This window comes from Amblyomma americanum, chromosome 11, assembly GCF_052857255.1.
Source record: "Amblyomma americanum isolate KBUSLIRL-KWMA chromosome 11, ASM5285725v1, whole genome shotgun sequence".
Lineage (NCBI taxonomy): Eukaryota > Metazoa > Arthropoda > Arachnida > Ixodida > Ixodidae > Amblyomma > Amblyomma americanum.
In genome coordinates, this window is record NC_135507.1 from 25,164,365 (window position 1) to 25,187,766 (window position 23,402).

The 23,402-nt window shown below is 45.1% G+C and overlaps 3 protein-coding genes across 3 annotated transcripts in view; 2 read left to right on the plus strand and 1 right to left on the minus strand.

Moving 5' to 3' along the window:
* The window catches only part of hook (hook microtubule tethering protein), a 31,967-nt gene extending 11,284 nt beyond the window's left edge, over positions 1-20,683 (plus strand). The window contains 9 exon segments of the mRNA XM_077644056.1: positions 2,342-2,506; positions 4,208-4,277; positions 4,591-4,678; positions 7,325-7,465; positions 8,579-8,769; positions 10,126-10,226; positions 10,681-10,851; positions 14,397-14,521; positions 17,003-20,683. Of these exon segments, the coding sequence (XP_077500182.1) occupies positions 2,342-2,506; positions 4,208-4,277; positions 4,591-4,678; positions 7,325-7,465; positions 8,579-8,769; positions 10,126-10,226; positions 10,681-10,851; positions 14,397-14,521; positions 17,003-17,018 (1,068 nt within the window). The 3' untranslated portion in view covers positions 17,019-20,683.
* Positions 20,684-21,101: 418 nt separating this feature from the next.
* LOC144110986 (SOSS complex subunit C homolog) lies at positions 21,102-22,608 on the minus strand. The gene is made up of 4 exons (XM_077644060.1): positions 22,470-22,608; positions 22,273-22,351; positions 22,106-22,127; positions 21,102-21,606 (listed from the first exon to the last, which is right to left on the minus strand). The coding sequence occupies exons 1-4, from the start codon at positions 22,498-22,500 to the stop codon at positions 21,451-21,453; spliced, it is 288 nt and encodes a 95-aa protein (XP_077500186.1). The 5' UTR covers positions 22,501-22,608; the 3' UTR covers positions 21,102-21,450.
* Positions 22,609-22,743: 135 nt separating this feature from the next.
* PolE4 (DNA polymerase epsilon subunit 4) lies at positions 22,744-23,398 on the plus strand. Its single transcript, XM_077644059.1, has 4 exons — positions 22,744-22,895; positions 22,973-23,057; positions 23,132-23,173; positions 23,262-23,398. The coding sequence occupies exons 1-4, from the start codon at positions 22,746-22,748 to the stop codon at positions 23,273-23,275; spliced, it is 291 nt and encodes a 96-aa protein (XP_077500185.1). The 5' UTR covers positions 22,744-22,745; the 3' UTR covers positions 23,276-23,398.
* Positions 23,399-23,402: the final 4 nt, after the last annotated feature.

A 23,402-nucleotide genomic window follows, 5' to 3' on the forward strand; every position in this document is an offset into this window, starting at 1 on the left:
TTGGCACTTGCTGCTTGCTTCAGAACATGTCCAAGACAGTATTTATACAATGCGAGCTGCCTGAATTTTTTGTAGCGATAGCTACATTATGCTAGCACTTCGAGCCTTTGGCGTGGCACGCATTGAGCTGCGTGGCCGCCCTTGAGCTCCGTGGCAGCGCTGTGGCTGGTCACGTGGTTGGTCACGTGGTGCGGAGCAGCTGCCGGCGGCGCGAGACCGTGTGGAGAGGGGGAGAGGAGGGAAAGAGTGAATCGACATCCAGGGACAAAGATGAAGAAGGAATGCCCAGTGAAACAGAGTGGCGAAAGACTGACTTTGCAATTTGACTGAGCGAGTTCCACTTGGCCAGATGTAGCCATCGCGTCACTCCAGGTTTAACCAGAGCTAAACGTTTTCTTGTATTTTTTTTTTCAATGAATTCGTTTCATTTTAAGGAGTGCTGTGGAAACTACACAGATATTGACGTATAAATGTTCTGTCGTATTAGCAGTGAAATCTCTGTGCAAATAAGAAAACGGCATTGTCTAAACCATGTGTTCAAGTTCTTTACACGAATGTAGCGAAGTTTTTTTTTCTTTTACCAGGAATGGAAGTTGAAAAAGTCGCCCCTCTCATTATAACTTAATATTATGCAGAAACAAAGGCACACTATACCATATTTACTCTAAAATTGGTATATGTGTCTTAGAGATCATCCACCAACTTCTGGAAACGAGGAAAAAAATAGAAAAAGAAACTGAGTCAGAGTGTTGTATAGTTCGACGAACAGAGGCTCCGAGCAGCGAACATTTAACAAAGGCGACCGGCACTGTGCAATACTTACCAGAGCAGAAGCGGAGCATTGAAGAAACTCGTCATCAGAGGCACGGCAAAGCTTTGAATTTGTGCTCGATGTTCAAGTGCGCCAAGTGCAGTAGATCACATAAGACGTACGCTCTCATTTTGTTCGGTTAAAGGTCAGCAGGCACAACTGAAAATCCGCAGCACAGCAATGTCGTACATTTGTGGCAATCATCAGTTCTCTTTGCATGCGTGGATGGCTTGGCGTTTCTGTAGCACGCAAAAAGACGCTCTCACGCCTTTCCTCGTGGTATCTAATGCACCTCTCAGCGACGTACAACTTGCATGCTGCTGCACAATTTTTCAAAAGCTTCGTGCGTGAGACGATGACTCTCTTCTGAGAACACTCACTGATGCTCGAGAGCCATAACTCGTCGCACAGCTGAGCAAATGGAAGAAGTTTCGTTTTCGCAACAAGGCCCTTTAACCGAGCAGTCAGTATCAAAGAGGTGTGATGGGACTCTGTTCTTATCTCCTTATCACTTCTCTCCCTCTTTCTTTCTTATCAGTCTTATTTGAGTCCTTCCCACCCCTCTCTTAAAAAAGAATGGAGCAAGTGAAAGCTTTGCGCGGTACCGATAGTAGCAACCTCTGCACTATTTTAAAACCGCTGGAGCCACAGAAAAGCCATTTTTCGGCTACTTTTATTCATAAGCTTCTGCCTAACTTTCATTGCATTGCGCCCTTATTCTGCGTGTTAAATTCGCATTTTTTTTTTCCTGTTTGATGCATGCAAGTAACCCTTGCATTACATTTGTGTGCTTTTTTTCACACTGTTTCGTGCCTGCAAAGCGAACCTTTCACGTTAAGAGTTGTGGTGGAATTACGTTCCGGTGAATATGCCAAGTGTTTGCAATTCAGTATTGTTCTTCGTGGTTGGCAAAGATTTACATCTATACAGTAAAACTTTGTTGATACATTTAAAAAAATGCTAAAAGAAAAAAACGTAGTAGCTGGGAAATAATGTTATCCAAGAACGCATTAAGTGGGGAGAGAAGTGTAACCCTATGGCATGCTTTTAATGCCCACGATTTTGAGCTTATGAACTTTTGAATTGTATGAACTGAGAACGTATCAGCTAGGTTTTGCTCTACATAACTGGAAGTCATCATCTATTAGATAAATGGAACCGAGAAGTTTCACGAAATGACGGTGATGGCAGGAAATGGGCAAACTCAGTGATTCTAATTGACCTTTCAAGCTCCCTAAAATGAATGGTGGTTGCCCCTTTTTTTGGCTTGTGCATATATGTTCATCTCCCTGGGCATCCTATCTTTTCCATTTGCCGGCCTGGTACGTCTGCGTGAACCGCAGTTTGGCTGCACTCTTCCCTTGTTACCTGTTCCTTCTCACGCCTCATGTTGTCTGATTTTTCTTTGTTTTTGTTTTGTTTTCTAGTAGTTTGTCAAGCAAACTAGTTTTTACTGCCAGCACAATGCCTATGTGGTTTTCCTGCTGCTCATGTGCTCTTAACACTGCAATCATGCATGCGTCCTTGTAGGACGTGAAAAAGATGGCAGCGTTCAAGTCTCAGGTGGACCTGTACAAGAAGCAGACGCAGGAGTTGCGACTTCAGTTGGCGGACGAGACGCGGAAGGCCAACCGGGCTGAGTTCGACGCCAAAAAGCTTCAGGAGAAGTTGGCTTCCTTGCAGACTGAGAAGGAGGTATGTACAGCACCCAAACTTCTTTTCTCAACCAATCTGTGTTGCAGTAAAACCTCGATAAGTCGACCTCTTTTAATACGAAATCCCGGATAATTCGCGTTATATTAGGTTAGGTTATGTTATATATTAGCTTATATATGTATGCATAGAAGGCTGCACTCCAGGTTGCCCTAATAGACTGCATGCACGTTCTTGTTGCTCCTTCTCAGCCAACTGCTGTCGTTCTGGGAGTTCACCTTTAAGATGTGCCGCTCAACTAATGTGTCGTATGTATCGGACGTTGGCCTGCACCCTCGGATGCATAGAGTTTGATGGAGCAGAATAGCACCAGCAAACGGCATAAAGCTTTGCTGGTGATTCATTTGCATTGAGCAAGGTGTGCGGCAGTGTTCTCTGGACGTCGAAACAGACATGACCAAATTTTGGGCAACCGGCATTGACTCAGCGACACAAGTCCAAATGAGCTCCTGCTATACAACGAATTGCTTGTTAAATGTCAACCACAGCTCTGTTCAGTGCAGTGGTAATGGCAAATGTCAGTAAAGTGCTGGATGTGGTTAAACAACATTTTGCGCTTTCCTTTTTCAGTTCGCTTCGATTCCAGGTAATTCGAATATCCAGTTAATTTGAATGTTTTACACGGTCCGACAGGCTTCGAATCAATGATGTTCTACTGTAGTTGTGGCAAAGGTTTGCACAGCTTACTTTGGAAATGGCTGGTAGAAAGAGACCCTTCATTGCATGTGGACTCTTCCATTCGCCACGTTTGTGTGCTTCATAATATAAGTCACTACTGCAAAGCTGAATTCGAGTTATGCCATGCTGTCTTTTGTCTTTTTTTCCGCGCACATCTATTGGACAGAGCCACTTTTCTGCAGATGTTGCAGCTGTTAATGATGTTAATGGTCATGTAATGTTAGTGAACAGCTAATATTATGTGACAAGAAAAAGTTGCAATACAGTATTTACTCACTTAATCTACACTTTTGTTGCGAAAGCAGCACTACGGCAGCCAGCTCGGCTCGTCGCGAGGGTCGCACTTCAGCCGTATGCCGTGGCGTTGCCTAGCTACGCCGCAGCCGCCCTCCAACAGGTGGCGCCGCCGTCGCTGCTCACTCCACCAGATGTGCTTCGCTAGGGTAGAGGGAGAGGAGGTGTCGCCTCGCGGTGAGGTTTATATGAGCGCTTCGCCTCAGTGGATTCTAGTCGTTATGGAGAGCGCGAAAGACAGGCAACAACGAAAGAACGAAGCGAGTAGGAAGAGATTTGTTTTCAAAAATCTAGGTAAAAAGTTGCGGGTGCGCAAATTACGTGAGTGCATGCAGTATTTAGTGATTTAGTGATGTCACTGTACAGTGCTGTTGTTTTATTTTTACTATATTGTATTTTATTGAGCTGTAACCACTTCCCTGTCTAATGCCTTTGACCCTGGTGGTATAAATATAAACAAATCAGTGAAACTTCTTCTGAAAGTGCTTCGTGGTGACAGGTCATGTTTTTCATTGATAAGGCTGGCTTCCTGTTTTGATGCACAGGTTATTCATAGAAGAGGAACTGCTTTGTTGTGTTACGAATAATGTAGTGTGCATCGTCCAGTGAAATATGAGTGATCTTTAACCAATCGCAGCATGTGTGGTCTCTCTATGCGATTTGTGTAATGCATTATTATTTTGGCGATAATGTCATTGTCTTTCTTTTCAGCGCCTTGTGACAGAAAGAGATTCGTTGAAAGAAGCTCTAGAAGAAATGCGCTGCTCCCAGCTCCAAAAAGGCGAGTCTCAGTTCCTTGATAAATAGTGAGAAGATGAGATAAAAAAATGGAGGGGGGGGGGGGGGGGGAGGCAAATGTTCATATAGGAGGCACTTCAGTTTTGGTTGACTTCAGTGCGAGATCGATGAAACTGGCAGCGCTAACGTTATTCTGACATGGGGCTGGTGAAATAGCTTCAGATGATGTGAACAATATGCTAGAAAAATGTGGTCGTTAAAGCATGAAACTTGTTCTGTAGTTGCTGTTGCAGTCTGGCCTGCATGTCACATGCTTTTTGCTAGTAAAGAAGTTTTTTTTTTCTTTCCTCTTACAGAGAGCTCAAGTGTTCAGAGAAGTGGCGCCAAGGCTGTCGGGGCAATCTCGGACTCTGACATGCTCGAGACACTTCCACCCGAGATCAAGTGAGGGACTTTCAAACAATGAAGCGTGCATTGGTGTTGAAAAAAAATTCTGCGCTAATGAAATGTGTAATATCCCACTTAACAAAGCAGCTTATTTCTTTTCTTTCGCAGTGGAAACTGTTATGTTGACTTAGGAGAGCGGAAAGTTGGGCTAGTTGGTTGAAATGCATACTGAAGAAGTTGGCGCGGAAAAACGAGGACAAGCGAGACAAACAAAGACGAGCGCTACTCACAACTGAAGGTTTATTCCAGACAATGCTCGAATAAATAGTGAAACCAACAAGAACAAAAACAAACAAACGTCATGAACACCACAAGTTACCCCGTGAATCCCAATGATTTGGTTAGGAACAGATACTCCCTATCAGAGAATCGGACGGAAGTCTGACTAATGCACTTATCGCCACTGATGCGCATATGAAAGGCTTCCATGAGCTCCCGCGTGAGTTGCTCCCTGTGCCTGAATAGGATGGTCGTTTTTTCAAAAAGCGGTTTACACTGGATTTTCTTTTCCTTGTCGTTTTTAATGCACGTGCGGCAATGCTTAGGGAGGTTATCAAGAGAATCTCCCCCGAGCAATCTTCGGTGCTCTCCTAATCTCTCGTTGACGCATCGTCCAGTTTGGCCGATGTATAGAGCGCCACACGACAACGGCAATCTGTACACAACCCCCCTGGCACAGGTAACGAACGGGGCTTTGTGTTTGATGTTGCATTCATTTCTTGTTTTTCTTGTTTTTCGTACCATTCTTACGCCTCCTTCTTCCATCCGTTTGTGCACCTGTGAACCGATTGCTCCCAACTTCCGAGGGGCGGAAAACACAATCGGAATTTGATAACGCCCGGCAACATTTTTCAGTCCATGCGCCAATCTGTGCACATATGGTATGACTGCAAAATTTTTTTGACGCTCTTTTTCCCGGAGTTTAGGTCGCGACCCATCCTTGACCCACCTTACCAATCTTCCACAATTATATGCTGAGGGTACCCGCTTTCTTTCAGCCTCTTCACCTGGGACTCGACGCTTTCCTTGATAGCATGTGAGCAAGACTTGGTGATGGCCGCTTTTAGACAGGAAGTGACTATCCCGTTCTTTATGACTTTGGAGTGACCGGATGAATAATCAAGCAACGCTTTTTTGGCCCTAGGGTGGTATGCCCAACAAACATGTTTGGGGCGAAAATGCAAAAACAGATCTAAGAACTGGAGCCTTCCATCTCTTGGTACTTCTACTGTGAAATTGAGACCAGGGCCGCACTCCTTAAAAAGTTTTAGCACATTGACGCCAGTTCTTAGATCTGTCTTTGCATTTTCGCCCCAAACATGTTTGTTGGGCATACCACCCTAGGGCCAAAAAAGCGTTGCTTGATTATTCATCCGGTCACTCCAAAGTCATAAAGAACGGGATAGTCACTTCCTGTCTAAAAGCGGCCATCACCAAGTCTTGCTCACATGCTATCAAGGAAAGCGTCGAGTCCCAGGTGAAGAGGCTGAAAGAAAGCGGGTACCCTCAGCATATAATTGTGGAAGCTTGTGGAAGATTGGTAAGGTGGGTCAAGGATGGGTCGCGACCTAAACTCCGGGAAAAAGAGCGTCAAAAAAATTTTGCAGTCATACCATATGTGCACAGATTGGCGCATGGACTGAAAAATGTTGCCGGGCGTTATCAAATTCCGATTGTGTTTTCCGCCCCTCGGAAGTTGGGAGCAATCTGTTCACAGGTGCACAAACGGATGGAAGAAGGAGGCGTAAGAATGGTACGAAAAACAAGAAAAACAAGAAATGAATGCAACATCAAACACAAAGCCCCGTTCGTTACCTGTGCCAGGGGGGTTGTGTACAGATTGCCGTTGTCGTGTGGCGCTCTATACATCGGCCAAACTGGACGATGCGTCAACGAGAGATTAGGAGAGCACCGAAGATTGCTTGGGGGAGATTCTCTTGATAACCTCCCTAAACATTGCCGCACGTGCATTACAAACGACAAGGAAAAGAAAATCCAGTGTAAACCGCTTTTTGAAAAAACGACGATCCTATTCAGGCACAGGGAGCGACTCACGCGGGAGCTCATGGAAGCCTTTCATATGCGCATCAGTGGCGATAAGTGCATTAGTCAGACTTCCGTCCGATTCTCTGATAGGGAGTATCTGTTCCTAACCAAATCATTGGGATTCACGGGGTAAGTTGTGGTGTTCATGACGTTTGTTTGTTTTTGTTCTTGTTGGTTTCACTATTTATTCGAGCATTGTCTGGAATAAACCTTCAGTTGTGAGTAGCGCTCGTCTTTGTTTGTCTCGCTTGTCCTCGTTTTTCCGCGCCAACTTCTTCGTTATGTTGACTCTTTTACGAGTGGTCATGAACATTGTGCAAAACTGTGCATAGAGAACACCCACATATTATGCTAGTTGCACTAGTGCTACTGTGGTCATGTACAAACCACGGGCTCGTTAACAATGGCAAATATTGTGGTGCAGCGGAGTACAGTGTGGTTGACGGTGCTCTTTCTTTCTTTTAATATGACACTGAGCTGTTTTCTTGTTTAGTTCTTTATTTAGAAGTGCCGTGGAGCCCCAAACAGGCGCAAGAAATTGGAACAGACTGCATGTGCTTTGTTGTAAATGCTGTTCCACTGTGCACTCTTCCCCAGGGAAAAACTCATCAGGCTGCAGCACGAGAACAAGATGCTGAAGCTCGAACGGAGCTCAAGCGAAGGCCAGCAGTTGACACTACTCAAGACCATGCTGGAGGACGCGCAATCGCGGCAGAATGATCTGGAGACAGAAGTCAGGTGTGCAGTTTGCTCCAGGGAAGCGAGTGCTTACAGTTTTATCAACGGGGCTGTTTTTGTGCCTGTGATATGCCGCAGCACTGCTATTATCATCATCAACCCGGCTACTACCACTGCTGGACAAAGGCCTCTCCTGTATCTCGCCAATAAGCCAGCCGCGGCCACCGTATTGCCGCAGACTTATCCCGCAGCACTGTGCCCAGTCTTAATTTCTCGTCATAACATGAAAGAACTGTTAGCTGGCAGTCTGCTCTGGGAGTTCCTGGGATGACGCATCTTTGATCAAAGCAAAAATCCACGTTTATCTTTGCACACAAAAGTAATTGCTGCAGCGATTTTGCAAACTGAAGAGTGCTACTGGTAGCAGACACATCCCCTGACTCGTGCCGGTGGGCAATTTCTCAACTTTGAACTGCTTTCTCTCTGTGCAAGAGTGGCATTCAGAGGGCCTTTCTTTTTTTTTCTCTTAATGGCATGTTTGGATGTGTCGCTTGCCTCTGAGCAGTTGTGTCTCGTGATAGATGGCGCCACGGTTTTCTCTACTGCTAGGGCCTTCTTTTTCTTTCTTCATTATTATTACAGATAACTTGTTGTGAGATTTATTTTGGTTAGAAAAAAAAAGCTATACTCAGATGTGGTATTTTAATAAAATGCACCACCAAATGTTTGCACTAAGTGAAATTTGCTAGCAAATGGACCGACAGTGTAGCCGGGAGAAGTGTTTGCAGTGTGAACAGGTATAGTGCAATACCCCATGTGTAATAAGAACACAGTGCACTACTAATACAGCAAACCACAGCACAGCACAGTAATAAGAGCACAGCACAGTAATAAGCACAGCGTCACGAACAACCAGCGGAACCGTCCAGGCACAGATCAGAGACCACGTTCAGTCCAGAGCACGCACGAGCGACCGAGCGCTCGCCGCTCGAGCTTCGGAGTGTTCGGCGCTTCTTGTCGTCTTCTTCGTTGAGCGCCAGCCTCTGAGTATTCCAAAGCCAGTGTCCAGCCTTACACATGTATTAAATGCACTTGGCAATTCCAGAAATCTTCCCCTAAAAGTGCTGCTACACATTAATTGATGCGAGTTGGTGTCTTGCCGCTGCTGTGCAGACTGCTGAGCCAGCGCAACCTGGAGCTGGAGAGCCAGCTGGAGGACAGTCGGGAGGCAGCGTCAGTGCATGAGGGGGCGGAGACGCGGCAGCAGCTAGCCATGGCGCAGCGCCGGTGTAAGGAGCTCGAGGCCCAGCTGCGAGAGCGCGAGTCCAGCCTCGAAGCCATGGCCACACGCCTTGCCGAGTCCTGTGCGTCCAGTCTTTTGTCTTTGAAATTCTCTTGCTTTGCGTCACGAAAGACTTGCAGGCCTTCATCTCGACAGCTTGTGTTTGGAGAAAAGAAGCTAGACTGTTATGTGTGAAATGGAGAATCTGTGAATGTTACAGAGGGCACTACCATACAGAGTGCCATTCAGCTGCTTTTCTTATATATCAAATTAGTATCCAGCAATGCTTTGCTGGTATGGGCTCTCACTATTTTTCTTTTATTCTTTTTTTGTCCTTTTGAAGTGAATAGCTCGAGGGTCTCACTGTGGTTATGGTTGTGGATACCACTACGAAGTTGTTCTTGGATGCTACGTGGTGTGATGCATGTCTCCCTCGACGCAAAAGCATTTGAGTTGGGGTTGGGCATTTAGGTGCACACAACAGAAGCCGCTTTCACTGCGTACATTGTATGTACACACAGTTTATGCAACGGCCATGACGTTTGTAGTCCTTGGTGCCTCACTGCTGTGTTTAGATGCAGAGCAGCCTTGAGGTCAGCAGCGCAGTGAGCCACACTGCACTTTATGCTGTTGGGTCTTCCTTGATAGCATTTCTCTTGGCACACACACCATGGCAGTGAATGCAATTCCAATAATAAAAGCAGTAAAATCCGGGGTTTCCAATTTGCTGAATAAAGGGTATTAAGGAAGACATACCTTGTTATATGAAATGAACATAAGGCATAATAAGAAGCACGGATCGCACTTTGTGGCAATTTGTTGTAATATCGGCATAATGTGACCATTTTGCATTGGCTTGTTCCTTGTCGTGGCAGTCCAAAGTTTGTTGCTTCTTAAAGCTTGCCATGGATAGTGCCACTGGTGCCGGGCGTGCATGCTTTGGCCTACATGACTCGTTGCTGTGATGGTGCCCTCCTTAAGAGGGGCACATGGGTCTTAAAATGCAAATTCATTAGTCGGTATTACGTTTGTTCGCTTTCTGGGTTCTGTAGCTGGTGTTTTTTGGACAACCAGATCCGTAGGTTTGAACCTGGCTGTGGTGGCTGCCTTTTAATTGAGCAAAATGCAGAAGTGCTCGTGTGTTGAGGTTTTCAGGGCATGTCGAAGAAAGTCAAAATTAATCCAGAGCCCTCAACTAGCCCAGAGTCAAGCTATGTTATGTAAGAGCCTCTTAATTAAGCTGGTACTCCTGTATCATTTCTTGACTTCCACTTTTGTTTCTTTAAACCTGACATACTTGTCTGGTCCTAAATGTAGCCCTCTTTCTTGTAACCTCTAAATGTAGCCCTCTTTCTTGTAACCTCTAAATGTAGCCTCTTTCTTGTAACATCTAAATGTAGCCTCTTTCTTGTAACCTCTAAATTCCTTTCTTGTGCAGGTGAGAGCCAGTCTGAGCTGACGGAGCAGCTGGAGAAGAAAGCGGAAGAGACAAGGGTCATGGAAGAGCGGTACCAGAAGTACCTTGAAAAGGCCAAGAATGTACGTGGAACAAAACCCTTGACATTAAACTGTGATGTCAGTAGGCATGTATACGCAGCTGAGAGTACTGCAGGGCGAGTTGTTTTCTATTTTTTTTTCTTTTTGGAAGGAGGGTCCGGGGGCATGGTACGTGAATTCGTGTGTGTGTGTAGACCGTCCAGTCTGACAGCATATTATGTAGGATGGCAGACGAGTATGTTTCAGAAGTGTCCCTGCAAGTCACCTCATTTATTTCCTTAAAAAAATAAACGCTGCGGAATAATTAAAGTGAACATGTATCAATTGATTGCTGCGTCCTGATGACAAAGAGGCTTCTTTCCTGACATGCACAGCCATGTTGGAGAAACTAGGCATGGCTTGAAGCACCACTCACAGATCGGTTATCTTTAAATCTGGTGTGTTGTCAGCTAGGTTTGCTCACTCTTTTGTTGCGGATGTCCTTGTTGTGCCTCAGGTGATTCGCACGCTGGACACGCGGTCGCCCTCGAGCGCCGAGGTGGTTGCCCTGAGAAACCAGCTGCAGGACAAGGCCAAGCACATAGCCCAGCTGCAGCAGGAGCTGGAGATGTTCAAGGCCCAGTGGGAGAAGGAGGAGCGCCTCATCAGCACCGCCTTCTACAACCTGGTGAGCCACCACTGAGACAAACCTAATAGCTCACAAGTACACTTTGCTTGACTCGTATTGAACCAACGTAAAGGTAACTCTAAAGCCCCTCTGTGGCCGCTGGCGCTTTTTTTAAGTACCGGCAATCTTCGTAGACCAAGGCCGCCTTTTTGCCAAATCCGCTTACGGCTTTTCCTGTTCCGATTTTCGCCTTGCACAGGTATTCATTGTTCATTTTATATCCGCTTGTATCCATGCCTTGGTGCAGCACACTTCACTGTTCAAACCTTGCACCATTGTGCTGCTAAGCTCTTTCTCGGCCTCTAGGAGTCTAATTGACTTGTTTTGTGTTCAGTAGGCTATAGAAAAAAAATGCTGTGCAATGCCACCGCAGACAGACTCTGCCCCTGAAAATGCAAAATGGCAGCGCTTCTATTATGCGATATGCGGTGGTGACACGCAGCGGAGAGTAATTCCGATACACAGTAGAGTAATTTGGTTTCATGGACGCATACTTCCGCAGCCTCCGCAGTGTTGCCTGCTACATATAAAACGGAGTACATAGCTCAGTTTCCATAGTTCAGAGCTTTTGTGGGTTCGTATTTTTGCTTGGCTGAGCTTGCGATCAGCTATGCATCGCTTCATCCTTTAAAAGATACTGTTTTGATAGGAAATAAGGAAAGAAGTTGGGCACTCATGCAGTGTAGGATTGAAAAAGGTACGGGATATGTTTTCAAACTGCAGTAGTGTATGAACTCAATCAATTATGGAACATACAAGCGTATAGAGACAGAGAACGTGGTTTCATAACTAGAAATTTTTTACAGAAGTGATGGGCGTTTAGTGAACCAAGAAGACATGCCGGCGTTGCGATCATGCCAACCGACACTCTCCTCTGGTTCGCTGTGGGAAAGAAGGCGCAGGAGAGGGGAAAAGGAAGAAGAATGAATTTGGTTCGCGGCAAGGAGCCGGAGAGCCAGGGAAAAAGAATGAAGCATTTGTTAGTACTGAGACTCGCGCCTGTCTACATCACTGTCTCTGTGCTCCGCACGCACAACAATAAGTGCTTGTTTTTGCTCACTGGTTCTCCAGCTCCTTTTCCTGGATATGGTTTCTTTGCCCTCTCGTTTCCCTCTCCTGTGCCGGTGCTCTTTTCGGTTCACCACAGGCCCAAAACCTTGGCTCCTCGCTGTATGTTCAGTGACATATGTCGGAGTACGTTGGAGCAACAGTTGCAGGATGCAAGCTCAAGACATAAAATAGCAAGCACTGTACAACTGTGCAAAAAATTTCTTGAAAAACTTGGTGCTTGCTCTGTGCTGCTGAGCTGAAATAGTTTCGCCTCATTGTTTACCTCAGTGCAGTCAGGAAGTTGAGAAGGCAATGTTTTCTTTTTCTTCCGTTGGCTCGGTAGTACATGCCGGTTATGCGGCCTCTTTTCGACAGAAGGCCATGGAACGTAAGTCTTGAAGCCGATTGGCGATCTAATGACGCACTAAGGTAGTAATCATCTTTGTAGGATGGTCCTGTAAAGCTCATTTGTCCGTGGCCACTAAATCCTTTTGGGTAAAGACAGTAGCAAGGTTGGCCAGCTCTGATATACAATGCGCCCCATGTAATGTGAGCCAAGTGAGGTAAAGGGTGTGGCACACTCTGCTAGTTTAACAGATGCGGTGTTGATGGCAGCTGCTTGGGCCCATCAAACGTATTTTTGATTTTTTTATCTGATAGTTTGAGATGATGAAACTGAAATTCTCAAAAAATGCTGTTGGGAAGTTGTCAAGCTCAGTAATGCAAGATCTCTTGCAGTGATGCAGTGCAGGATGCCTGCGATAAGGCTGTCATTTTATGCGAAGCATACTAGCCGCACAACCAAGCTCTTCCTTGCTGCGCCGCGCGTGGCCGCGTAGCTACCACTTGACCTACATCGGCGCACCACGTGATATGACGTCACAACAGCTGTGAAAGCTGGGGCTCAACTCGTGTGCTCGCTTGCGGACGCGCAGCCTCCGCCGGCGGCCTAACTCCCGCTCCTACCGCTAGGAGATACTGACGTCACGCAATTGTATAAAAGGCGACGCACTCGTTGAGTCAGTTGAGCAGCGAGATGTCGGCCAGGGAGAGGGTGGCTCGCCAGACCGCAAAGCGCAAGTTACAAAGAGCCACGGAAACGGGAGAAGAACGAGAAGTATGGCTTGCCAAGCGACGTATGCTTCGCATTCTAGGCTTAACCATAAGCTAAGCCAGGCCATTTTTTGGGTTAATTTATTATGTATATTTGGCAGCTGAGAGGCTAATTAGTTAGAAAATAAAACTTTTTTTTTTTCCGGTCTTGCCACGTGGCATATGTTGCGACTTGCTGCAAGTAGTTGTGGAGTATATTTTCAAGCTAGAACCCAAGCTGATTCTGGCTCTTAATGCACATACGCCATCAGTATTGCTCAGTCTTTATCGAGCATGCTAGTTTTTATTTTTTATTCCCCCACCACTCTGTCTTTATCCTTAGCTCAGATTGCAGGGGACACCCTGTAGTTCTAGTGCTGTGGACACTTGCTCAGTGAGGTGCTTATTGGGAGGCCTGCTGGTGCCCTCTTGTTTTCTCATTCCATGTTTGACTCCCACAAGATCTGGCACGTAAGCATGCCAGAAGAACATTTTGTAAGTACAAATCTGCAGCACACGTTACCGTGGCAGATTTTGGATTTAGTAAATTTAAATGTCTTCTCCAGTATCGTTGCCGCCTGCAAAAACGACAAATGTGGCCACAACTTTTCTTTTCTTTGGCAAGTTTTTAATATCGAAGGAAGATTTTGGGGTTCCTGTGCTGTTGAACGGATTCTGCTATAGATCTCAGGGTAGACTTCTCTTCATATATGAAATTCATTACCTGGTTCAGATTAACAGCTTAAGGCAAGTCCCACCAAAAAGCACAAATCTTGATTTAATGCTGTACAGGTTGGTTTGAAAACACCCAACTACTCTCTCTTATCTTAGAGTTGCATTTTTCATGCTTTTCTTATGTTTTTTCCCTAGTCAGGTGTCAGTTTTTTGTTCTGGCACAAGGTGCACTTGCAATATCAGACGACCCGCTGCGATGGTTCAGTGGCTTTGAAGTTCAGCTGCTGATCCTGAGATTACGAGTTCAATCCCAGCTGCAGCAAAAACACCCGTGTGCTGTTCATTGTCAGCATAGGTTAAAGAGCACCAGGTGGTGTGAATTACTAATCCCGGAGCCCTCACTTATGGTGTTCCTCACAGCCCATGTGTCGCTAAATCTTTTTTACAACATCAGATATCTCGTCCACCACGACGCTTGCACCATTTTCTTGGAGAACTGTCCTGGTAACTAAGGCTCAGTAGATATTACGCATACAAATGGGGGCAAGCCATAAGCTTCAGACTTGATGACTGCAGGTGACTGCACATGTGAGATCGCTTGTTCTTGTGTTTAATGCGGCATCCTTTTTCGCACATTGTCACCACCTGCCCATGACGGTGTCTACCTCCTCCCCGTCTTTGTTTCCTCCACCCCTACAACTTTCTACGACTGGCCTCCTTGCTTGCAGGGAGCAAAGTCACAGCAACGGTCAGCCGAGGAGCGCATTGTCCACATGACTGGCGGCCAGTCTTTCCTGGCAAGGCAGCGCCAGGCGACTTCCAAGCGCCACAATCTGCCTGGTGTCCAGACGAGGTAAGCGTCGCTGGTTTGACGTCTATCTGTTTCTGATGGTTTCACACTTCATTGCTTCCATTTCTTCTTTACTTGATATGCTATTTTCCCTGGAGGGTCTTTTTTTTTTCTTTCTGTATATGTTGTGGCTGACATTTACTAACCACGTATGCAGAGTTCCAGCTTTCTTGAAACTCGGCCATGTTTTGCGTGCTGACAGTGTGGTTGTTCTGCTTTTTTTTTCTCTGACCTGAGGGGCTTCATTTGTTACAATGTGCTTCTGTGTGTGTGTGTCTGTGCACCTCAGAACGAAACCAGGCAAAATCCCCACCCATGGGTGCAGCCTTAGACTAAAGTCTCCGGGCCGCATAGTTTACTTTTCAGCGATTTTGTTAAGGCAGTTATTCCATTCTAAAGGTTTAAATTTTTGCAGGTTGAGGGGAAACTTAACCCTCTCTTTTCAACATTTTTTTTGCTTTTCAGCTATGTGCAAGTGCTCATGTACACAGCCTGAAAGAAAAACCATGTGTCCTAAAGTCCTTTGTCCAAGGTTTTTCTTGCATGAGGGGATTTGGCCAAGGTTACATTCTGAGGTGTGCGAGCCCATACTCACGTGCGTGCACGCACACGTATTTCTTGCCTGCACTCGACTGCAGCAGTAGTTGTGCTAGGCAGTGTATTTTTGCTATGCATAGGCCTTTTTACCACTATGCACACCACTTAAAAATGCAGTCTCATTGCTAGTTGCATCATTGCTTGTCTGTATACAGTGTTAGCTTGCGTGACCTTGCATCATTGTGTGCTGGCATGCTTGTTGCTGGCATTTTCATGCTGCATGATTGTAGTCGTATGGCAACTTGGCCCACTGTCTGGAGCACTTCTGTGATGTGCAAGTTATGAGTCACAGACATAAGAGTTCCTTTTGCTTTGTGTACTTTGTTTTACCGTAGTTCATGTGTGAGGGGGATGTACGCAGAAAGCAGTTAGTTTGAAAATGTACTGTATTTAGCCATATGTAACGCGGCCACGGATATAACATGAAAGGGGAGTTTGAGCCCTCTTGAAAACAAAAAAAAATATATAGTATATTACATTTAAAACGTGGCTCAACCTGTTAAAGTCAACTACATCCGAGGGTTCGGGAAAAAAAAACCCCAAAAACTGAGGTGATATGCAAAAATATGGAAGCAACGAATAGTATATCGATATGATTTTAGAAGGAACGCTTCAGAAATGCGTGCAACACCATAGAGCGCGGCAGAGTCCCCTGCGTGTTAATACTTGCAGTGTCCCGCAAAGCTGCGGCAGCCTTCTCCGGAGGCCAGCGCGTTCAATGCCTTCTGTTTTTCAAATGGCCCGTACTGCCTTTCTCTACTTTTGTAGCCGCCCTCTCCTTTGAAAGGGGTTGTCGTGCTTGCTTAGCTGCAAGTGCCAAAAGCTTCACTCAGTAGCCATGCAGAGACACACGCCAGCATTTTTGCCAGTGACGCTCATACTGCTTGTGCAGTAAAAAAGGAAAATTGTGTTATATTTTTGTTAATACAGTAAATATGATTTATACTAATTAGTTTTTTCTCTTATGTCTTCTTTTGTTTCTGTGCCTATTAAAGGGACCGACTACTGAATTTTAAGGCCCAGTTTTTTTCGCCACAACGAAAACTAGGTGACCGAGATGTCAGATTCTGCGCCGGTTTTGTCAAACGTGCATAAAATTTTTTGCGAGAATTTTTCGGTCAGTGAGTGTGCCCTTTAATCTGTATCCTGATGCTGGAAACCATTGAGTGAGTGCAATGGCGATTGCACGCCAGCAAAAGTGATATAAGTTACTGACGGATTTTTTTTTTTTTTTTTGGACTTGGAGGCACCCGAAAAATGGTCCGAATAATTGCAGTCCGAAAAATTCACAAACTTGAAAAAAAATTCGCTTTTTCGAGAGAGAAAAGCCGCTTTAAACATTGCGAACTTTGCTGTTCTCCACGTTACGTTTGCAAGCGATAATATTCTGTTGTATTTGGCTTGGAATCATGCTTTTGTCAAGTCCTCACCACCTCACATCGACAATTCCACACCACTTCAGCACAGACAATTGTGCTGATTCCTGTTGTTAAATTTCTTGTCGGACTTCTTCTCAGACACTGACAACGTGTTGTAGACTACGCACCTTTTGGAGCTACTCACACAGGAGCCACCCACACGGGAGCTGAGCAGGCTTTGCAGTAAGCAGTTTGGTTGTCAGCTAGTATTAGCTTCAAGGCCCTTGATGTGCCTGTGGTGCTGGCATCGCCTACAACACTGGTGATGATTGCAGATACTGTGAGTGACAGTGCAGACAGATTGCACTTTTTGCGTAAAGCCTATTGACAGAAGTTCTAGGAAAGGAGCATATGCCGCGGCAAGTGCAGTAGTCCCTCAGTTTTTCATCGCATGTGACAAAGACACTTTCGTTTCTCACAGCCCACTCTTAGAATTTCTTTTTCTGTTTCTCTTTTCTTGTGCTTGCAGTGAATTCTTTGAGTGAGAATGCCATCAGCCCGCATCTTCGATGTAACCAGAAAAAAAAAAAACAGAAAAGCATGAACATTGCATATCTCTTTGGCATCATCGCGAGACTGCAAGTGGGCCGCCTGCCTGTGCTCCTCTCGTTCGGCATGATGATGGCCCCTCCCGGTGCTGCTGCTACTCGCTTCCTGAAGATCACACACACCTGCATTGTCACTCGTCCTTTCCCCTGCTATCCCCTCCCCAAAGCCGTCCTTATGATTTCATTTTACTTTTTGGTGTGCCAGTAGTAGCGTATTGCTGCTTTTTAGAATGTGTATGAATGTGTGCGTCCCCACATTCCATTGGTGTGCTTTTATATATGCTGGCCGACATCAGACACCTGTCAGTAGCTGAAAGCGTAGGCTCGGATTATTATTCGACGAAAAAACATTCACTATTCAGTTCAGTCTAAGCATTCGGGCTTGTGCGAATGTTTGGCTGAGTAACGAAATATATTCATTATTCGATTAAATCTGAATGTTAAGGCTAGTGCGAATATTCGAGTAATTGACGAAACATTTAGTGCTATTAGAGCAAGTCTGAATGCTCAGGCTTGTAGCAATAGTCGACCAATTAATGAAACATTTGCTCTCCAATTTACTGTGAATGTTTAGTGTTTAAAATTGCGGAATATTAGTTGCAAGCGAATAACATTCCTGGAACTTTTACTGTTTTTGGCTAGTACGGAGAACAGAAAACTGAAGGTCCCTTAGCTTGACAGAATGGACCTTACGTGGCTGAGGGCGAGCCAGATGAGCAAACAAGATTTAAGAGTTTGTCGGGATGCGCTGTTAATTCGAAAGGAATGGGAGAGGCCTTTCTCCTCTTACTGGGTTGACGATGGTGAATAGTTTTATCGTCATTTTTCATCTATTAAGCATTCCCAGACAGGCAAATATTTTTTTCCGTGCATTTGAGGTTCCCGGTTTAAAGCTTGCGGGGTTATTTTAAATTCATGCGTTTTTTTTTTGCTTTTAGTAATTGTGTGGTTAGAACAGTAGCATTGAAGATGTCAGCTTGTGGCATGCAACCTGTTTTTATGTACCAAATATATTCGAACTGTTTGCTTCAGAATTGTTCGAAGAAAATTGCTGTTTGCTTCAAAGTGTGACCAACAAGAAATGTACCATTTGCACCAACTTTAAAAGAACATTTGGGAAGGGAGAAAAAACAAGTGCTGTAACACATTTCTCGAAGCTCCCAAAAGGCAGGTCAGAGAACGCAAGATATTTCCTCATGGTCAAGGAACTGCTACCACCATAAAAAGTTGTCACACCTGCTGGCTTGCTGGTCTCCGCGTGTTCATGAATTAGCCATTTCAACATTCGAGCGCATGAGTAAGTTGAAGATGCTGCAGGGGTCTTTGTTTGCTTCCGGTCCGCAGCTACGCATACACGTAAATTTGTTTGCACTGCTGAAATTAGCCGGATGTGGTAGCTGCCATGGTCTGAGATGCAGCCAATGTATATGTTACGGTCACTTCCGCATTCACTTTGTCGAGGTACTGCGCAGAGAGCGAATGCGCTGCGCTGTCCGTTTTAGGCCTTGCCAACTAATAGTGCTGGAAAACGTGTGTGGTTTCCCTTAAAAGTAGCCTGAAAATTAACTTTCAGTTGTTGACGCTACGATGTATTCCAGCCTGCCATTGTCTTGAATTGGTTGTAAAATGTGTTTGAATCTCATATGGAACTAGAATAATGAACCCTAGATGCACTGTCGCTCACCATTTTTGGCAGCTTTGTTTTAGTGACTAGCAGAATTGTTGCATGATGGCTATGCACAGTTGTGCCCGTGGAGAGGCATACAGAGTGAGGCGACTATCTTGTGAGGCAGCCAGGCGACTGCGTTTGAGTGCGGCATGCAGCAAAGCTTCCAGGACGGGGGGGGGTCTATTGCTCAGCACAGTGACAGCTGTCTTTAATGACTCGCATTAAGGCCTACAAACTGAGGCAGCTGCAAATTGACAGCATGTAATTGATAGTCTGCAATTGCTGTTGTGGTGCAATTTATGTTCCAAGGCCATGGGCAGTTCTGTCCGTGAATTGCTTGACCTCAATACTTAATGCTCTGTGAATGATGCAAGTGCCAATGAACAGGGATACCGAACTGATAACACAAAAAAAGAATTCTGGGAAACAGCCACATGAGCGATACTGTCTTGTGGTCCTAGTGTGCAGATAAGTTGGTAAATAGAAGTGGTAGGTTTGATCCCTGGTGCCAGTGGGCACTAGCTTTTCCTTGGCCCAGTGCTCCGCCTCTCTGGAGGAAAACGATTGTAAAAATGGGCCATTGTCCCCACCTCGTTTGCAGACACATTTCAGCCATGGCGCTCTGTAGCTATAGCAGATTTTCATCATCAGCAGCAGCAACACTGCTAGTAATGTGCTCAATGGAACTATGTGCATTTTTATGGTAAACACATGCACTGCTAAGAAATAGTGGTGTCAGAGTTCCATGTTTTATTCTGAACCATTTTCATCTACGGGACTACCGGACACATTGAAAGGCTATTGCAAAGCTTATGCAAAATTGCACTGGCAAGAGAATTGTTACTGTTTCGTACAGCTAGCTGAGAAGTGGCTGTTGTATGTTGGGCTAATAGTGCTGCACATGTCACATTTTGCCACACAATCTCACACAAAGTGGATGCAAGAATTTTGATTATGTACACACACTTTTACACATATCAAATACTGTGTATTTTTCCTCCTCATAAGAAATATTCATTGTGAACCTGAATGCACAGCACTTCCCAGCTAAAATTTTCCAAGCGCTGCAAAAAGGAACTTCGTTTTATGCGATGGTAATTTTAATTGAGGCGAAAGCCCAGGTGCTCCTGTTTGACAGCTCCACCAGCACCTTACTAAAATGAGTGAACTGTACCGTAACATAGAAGCAAGTTTTTTTGGTAGAGTGAATGATGAACACTACACAAATTCTTTCATGTTCGGCATAAAAATTTTGTACTTTTTCATTCGCTTCAAAGCACGAAGCCACCTTTTCTTGTACTTTGATACACAAAACTTACCAAAGTATGCACAACAGAACGCCCCAGCTGGTATATCTGCCTTGTACAGTACTACGATAGCTGGCTGTTTAATATATTGCTTTTTATGGCATCTTCAGCAAAGTTGCAATTTGTTGTTTGGTTATGTTTTTATTGTCTCCCCAACTGAGGGCTCTTACTACGGTTTATGCGTGCACAAAGATTCATTGAGTGTTCAAGGAAACTACTGTTCAGGGTCATCATGCATTCATCACAGGCTTTGGCATTGCTTTTGAAACACAAATTTCATTTCATAGGCTGTGGGCAAGCTTTATTGCAGAACTGCCATGACGGCTTCTGTACTTTTGAGGTGCAGCGTTTTCTTTACCAAAGTGCAATGGTTGCATGGGCTAGTATTGTTTGTGCACCTTTTACGTGTGCGTCATGATCATCGAATCTCATCTGGTTCATATGGGTATGATGGACCTAGGTGGCTTGGTGAAGAGTACCGGTGTTTACGCATGTACAGAAATGTTTACATCAGTTTTAAGGTATTTAGCTTTTTAAAAGGGTGGTATGCCTTGTGTGTATGCAATATTTATGTATATTAAAAAAAAATAAAAGTGCATGTGGCAAAGCCTGCACGTCTCTTGAAAGGCCTGCATCTTGGTCTGTGTCCATAAGGATTGATATGTACCATCATGTTACATGCAGCCATTACTTGCTCTGTTTTACAGGACGTGCAAGATTTTAACTGTGTCGTTCTTTTTTCCAGAGGTCGGACGCAGCATTGAAGTGACTCTGCTGCGTTTCCAAGTCACTGGTTGTGCCCATTAGCATTGCCATACAGTCTAGTCATCTTCGCGAAGTACAAATCTGGCCAGTGTTACCACTGTTACAGTGACATCACAAGGGAAAATGCCCAAAAGCGGAGTGCTACGAAAATCTGCACATTATTGCATGTTAGCAGTGATGCTTTCTTGCATGCTTCCTTCAAATCCACAAAAATACTTCCACCATTTTAGAGGCTGGCTTCAAAATGGGCTTTTCCCACCCCAAGACAAAAGTGAATGCTACGCAGAGGTATTGGTCATTTTATTTCGGAAGCATAAAGGCCATTCATAATGCTCGTGCTACACATCGAAACACTGTCACACATGAACATGATGTAACATAGATGCATTTCTAACATTCTCACTCGTGAATGAAACACTGCTAAGTTGCAACTGCTGCAGCATTCAGTGCGCCTGAAGCAAGCACTGTGCCAAAATCCTCAGTTTTCAGAAACAGCGCTTTGACGAAAAAAAGATGGCATGACGTCACTTCGTGTGCTCTGTTTTGTACAATACGCTGCATTCCAACATGAGCCAATAAAGTGTGTTCAAAAACTGCAGTGTTCTGAAGTTGCACTCTAGGCAAGTTATCACTGTTTGTCGAACCGTGGCAACACTGGCAATATTAGGTTGCCAAACGACGAGTCCTGGGGTATGAAGAAGCCTACGGAACTGGAATGGGCGTGCTGAAGTGCAGTCCTCTGTGATGTGGTCAGGGCATGGGCATCTGTTGCATTGGCCGTCGTCTGGAACATCGGGTGCACTAATCGGCATACACTCAAAACTTTGGACTGAACCTATCTGCAAGCTGTATTTAGCAGGCGCCCTACAAGCTTCATGCTGCCTTTCCCCGAGGTGGCAATGAACTCGCGTATGCCTGCAGGTGTGCAAACGGCTTAACTCTCTACGGTTGTCCTACAGCTGTGAAGCTTGCAGAATCGAAAACAAAGTCTGTGCTGTAGCTCAGACAAGTCAATCGTCATGGAAATCACGAGATCCCAGATTCTCGGACGAGGCGAAGGAATTTTTGAGCTACTTTTGACTTTTTTTTCTCAAGTTATGGGTTTGGCCAGCGTAATGGTCGCAAAATAAGTTTTCAACGAAACATTAGAACCTTTTTTTTTCTTTTTACGGATCGTGATAATGATACTAGGTAATCACGGTGTACTCGACGGAGTTGTTTACTAATCCCACACGCGAAAAATTCGCTGCTACGTGCCGCAAGCGGTTGATGAGAAAACGTACCGTAGATGGTAGTGACGCCGGGCTGAAAAAGAAAAAAAGCAACAGCGTTTAGGTTAATAATCCACAGTGTGGGTATGTGCCGTCTGTTAGGAGAACAACAGCACACTCTGACGCGTTTCGTTTTGACAACAGAGCGCTCTCGCTAAGCGTGCAACGCGTAGGACAACCTTGCGTTCACTTGATTCTGCTTGAGTAGCAGCTGCTTCTTCTGCTGGAGTTCCTCGAGGATCTTGCGATTTTGAAGCTCTGAAAAAGATCAAAACGTCACCCACGTAACCGCAGTCAAGAAGCCTCGCCACATGGCACGACAATCGCTAGTTAAATGGTGAAATCAGTTGTTGAACAACGCTTTGGCGTGAGTTACCTTGCCGGGCTGTCGGGGGTTGAAAAGCCATTTTGCGTTTGGATTGGATTGGATTAGATTAGGACTTTCCCTGCCGCCATCGTATGTTGCTAGTGGGCCAATTTATATAATTAGGGGCTCTGTAACCTCACACGTCATACTGAGAGATCGTCAACAGCTGACACATTCTAAGGGTTTCCTCAGTTTATGGCAGGCGCTAGGCACGGCGGACTGGAAGCATAACGTCCCGCTAACCTTGGTGGGCATCTGGCGCGCTAACGGGAGGCATCTACAAGTATGGAAACTGAGCAAGAAAGTACAAGTAACGCGGAGAAAGGCGAAAAACTTTGCCGTTTACCACTGTCACGAGTCAAGAACATCATGAAGCTTGATCCTGATGTCATGCTTTTCAGCCAAGAGTCTGTGTTCCTAGTCGCGAAAGCTACGGTGAGTAGCGTGTCTGCGGTCCCGTCTGGGGCTGATGCGCGGTCTGCTTGCCGTCTATTGTCATTCGGTAATTTCAGGAATTGTTCGTGGCTGCCTTGGCGAAAGAAGCGTATTCATTTACTCGACAAGCAAAGAAGAAAACGATTCAAAAGAAAGACGTCGGTGCGTAGCCTCACTCCAGCGCAAAGCGAATTGCATGGCGGCGCACAAATCAAATTTGTTGTTCGTAATTTCAGACTCTTCAGTGGAAGCTGTTGAAGCGTTCGCCTTCCTGGAAGGTAATTGTATCGAAATTTTGGACGTTCAAATTGCGAGAAGAGAAGAACAGGCGGTAATAATTTTAAACTTTGCATCTTGCCATTTCAGGAACTCTGGATTGACAGGACACCTCGGTCTGGATTAACTAGTCTTAAAACTCTGTCAGGAGGCTATGACTCTGTTCAACATTTTGTAAATAAAGCACCAGTTTATAACGCTCAAAAAAAAAAAATCTCATCCCGTGTGTAA

What these genes read in the sequence shown, in the direction of transcription:
- LOC144110986 (XM_077644060.1), bottom strand. Translation starts at nt 22,500, where the DNA reads ATGGCTTTTCAACCCCCGACAGCCCGGCAAG. An exon ending in ACCCCCGACAGCCCGGCAAG is followed by an intron (nt 22,352 to 22,469) that starts GTAACTCACGCC and finishes GATCTTTTTCAG; the next exon opens with AGCTTCAAAATCGCAAGATC. An exon ending in CAGAATCAAGTGAACGCAAG is followed by an intron (nt 22,128 to 22,272) that starts GTTGTCCTACGC and finishes TTTCTTTTTCAG; the next exon opens with CCCGGCGTCACTACCATCTA.
- PolE4 (XM_077644059.1), top strand. Translation starts at nt 22,746, where the DNA reads ATGGAAACTGAGCAAGAAAGTACAAGTAACGCGGAGAAAGGCGAAAAA. An exon ending in TCCTAGTCGCGAAAGCTACG is followed by an intron (nt 22,896 to 22,972) that starts GTGAGTAGCGTG and finishes CGGTAATTTCAG; the next exon opens with GAATTGTTCGTGGCTGCCTT. An exon ending in GATTCAAAAGAAAGACGTCG is followed by an intron (nt 23,058 to 23,131) that starts GTGCGTAGCCTC and finishes TCGTAATTTCAG; the next exon opens with ACTCTTCAGTGGAAGCTGTT.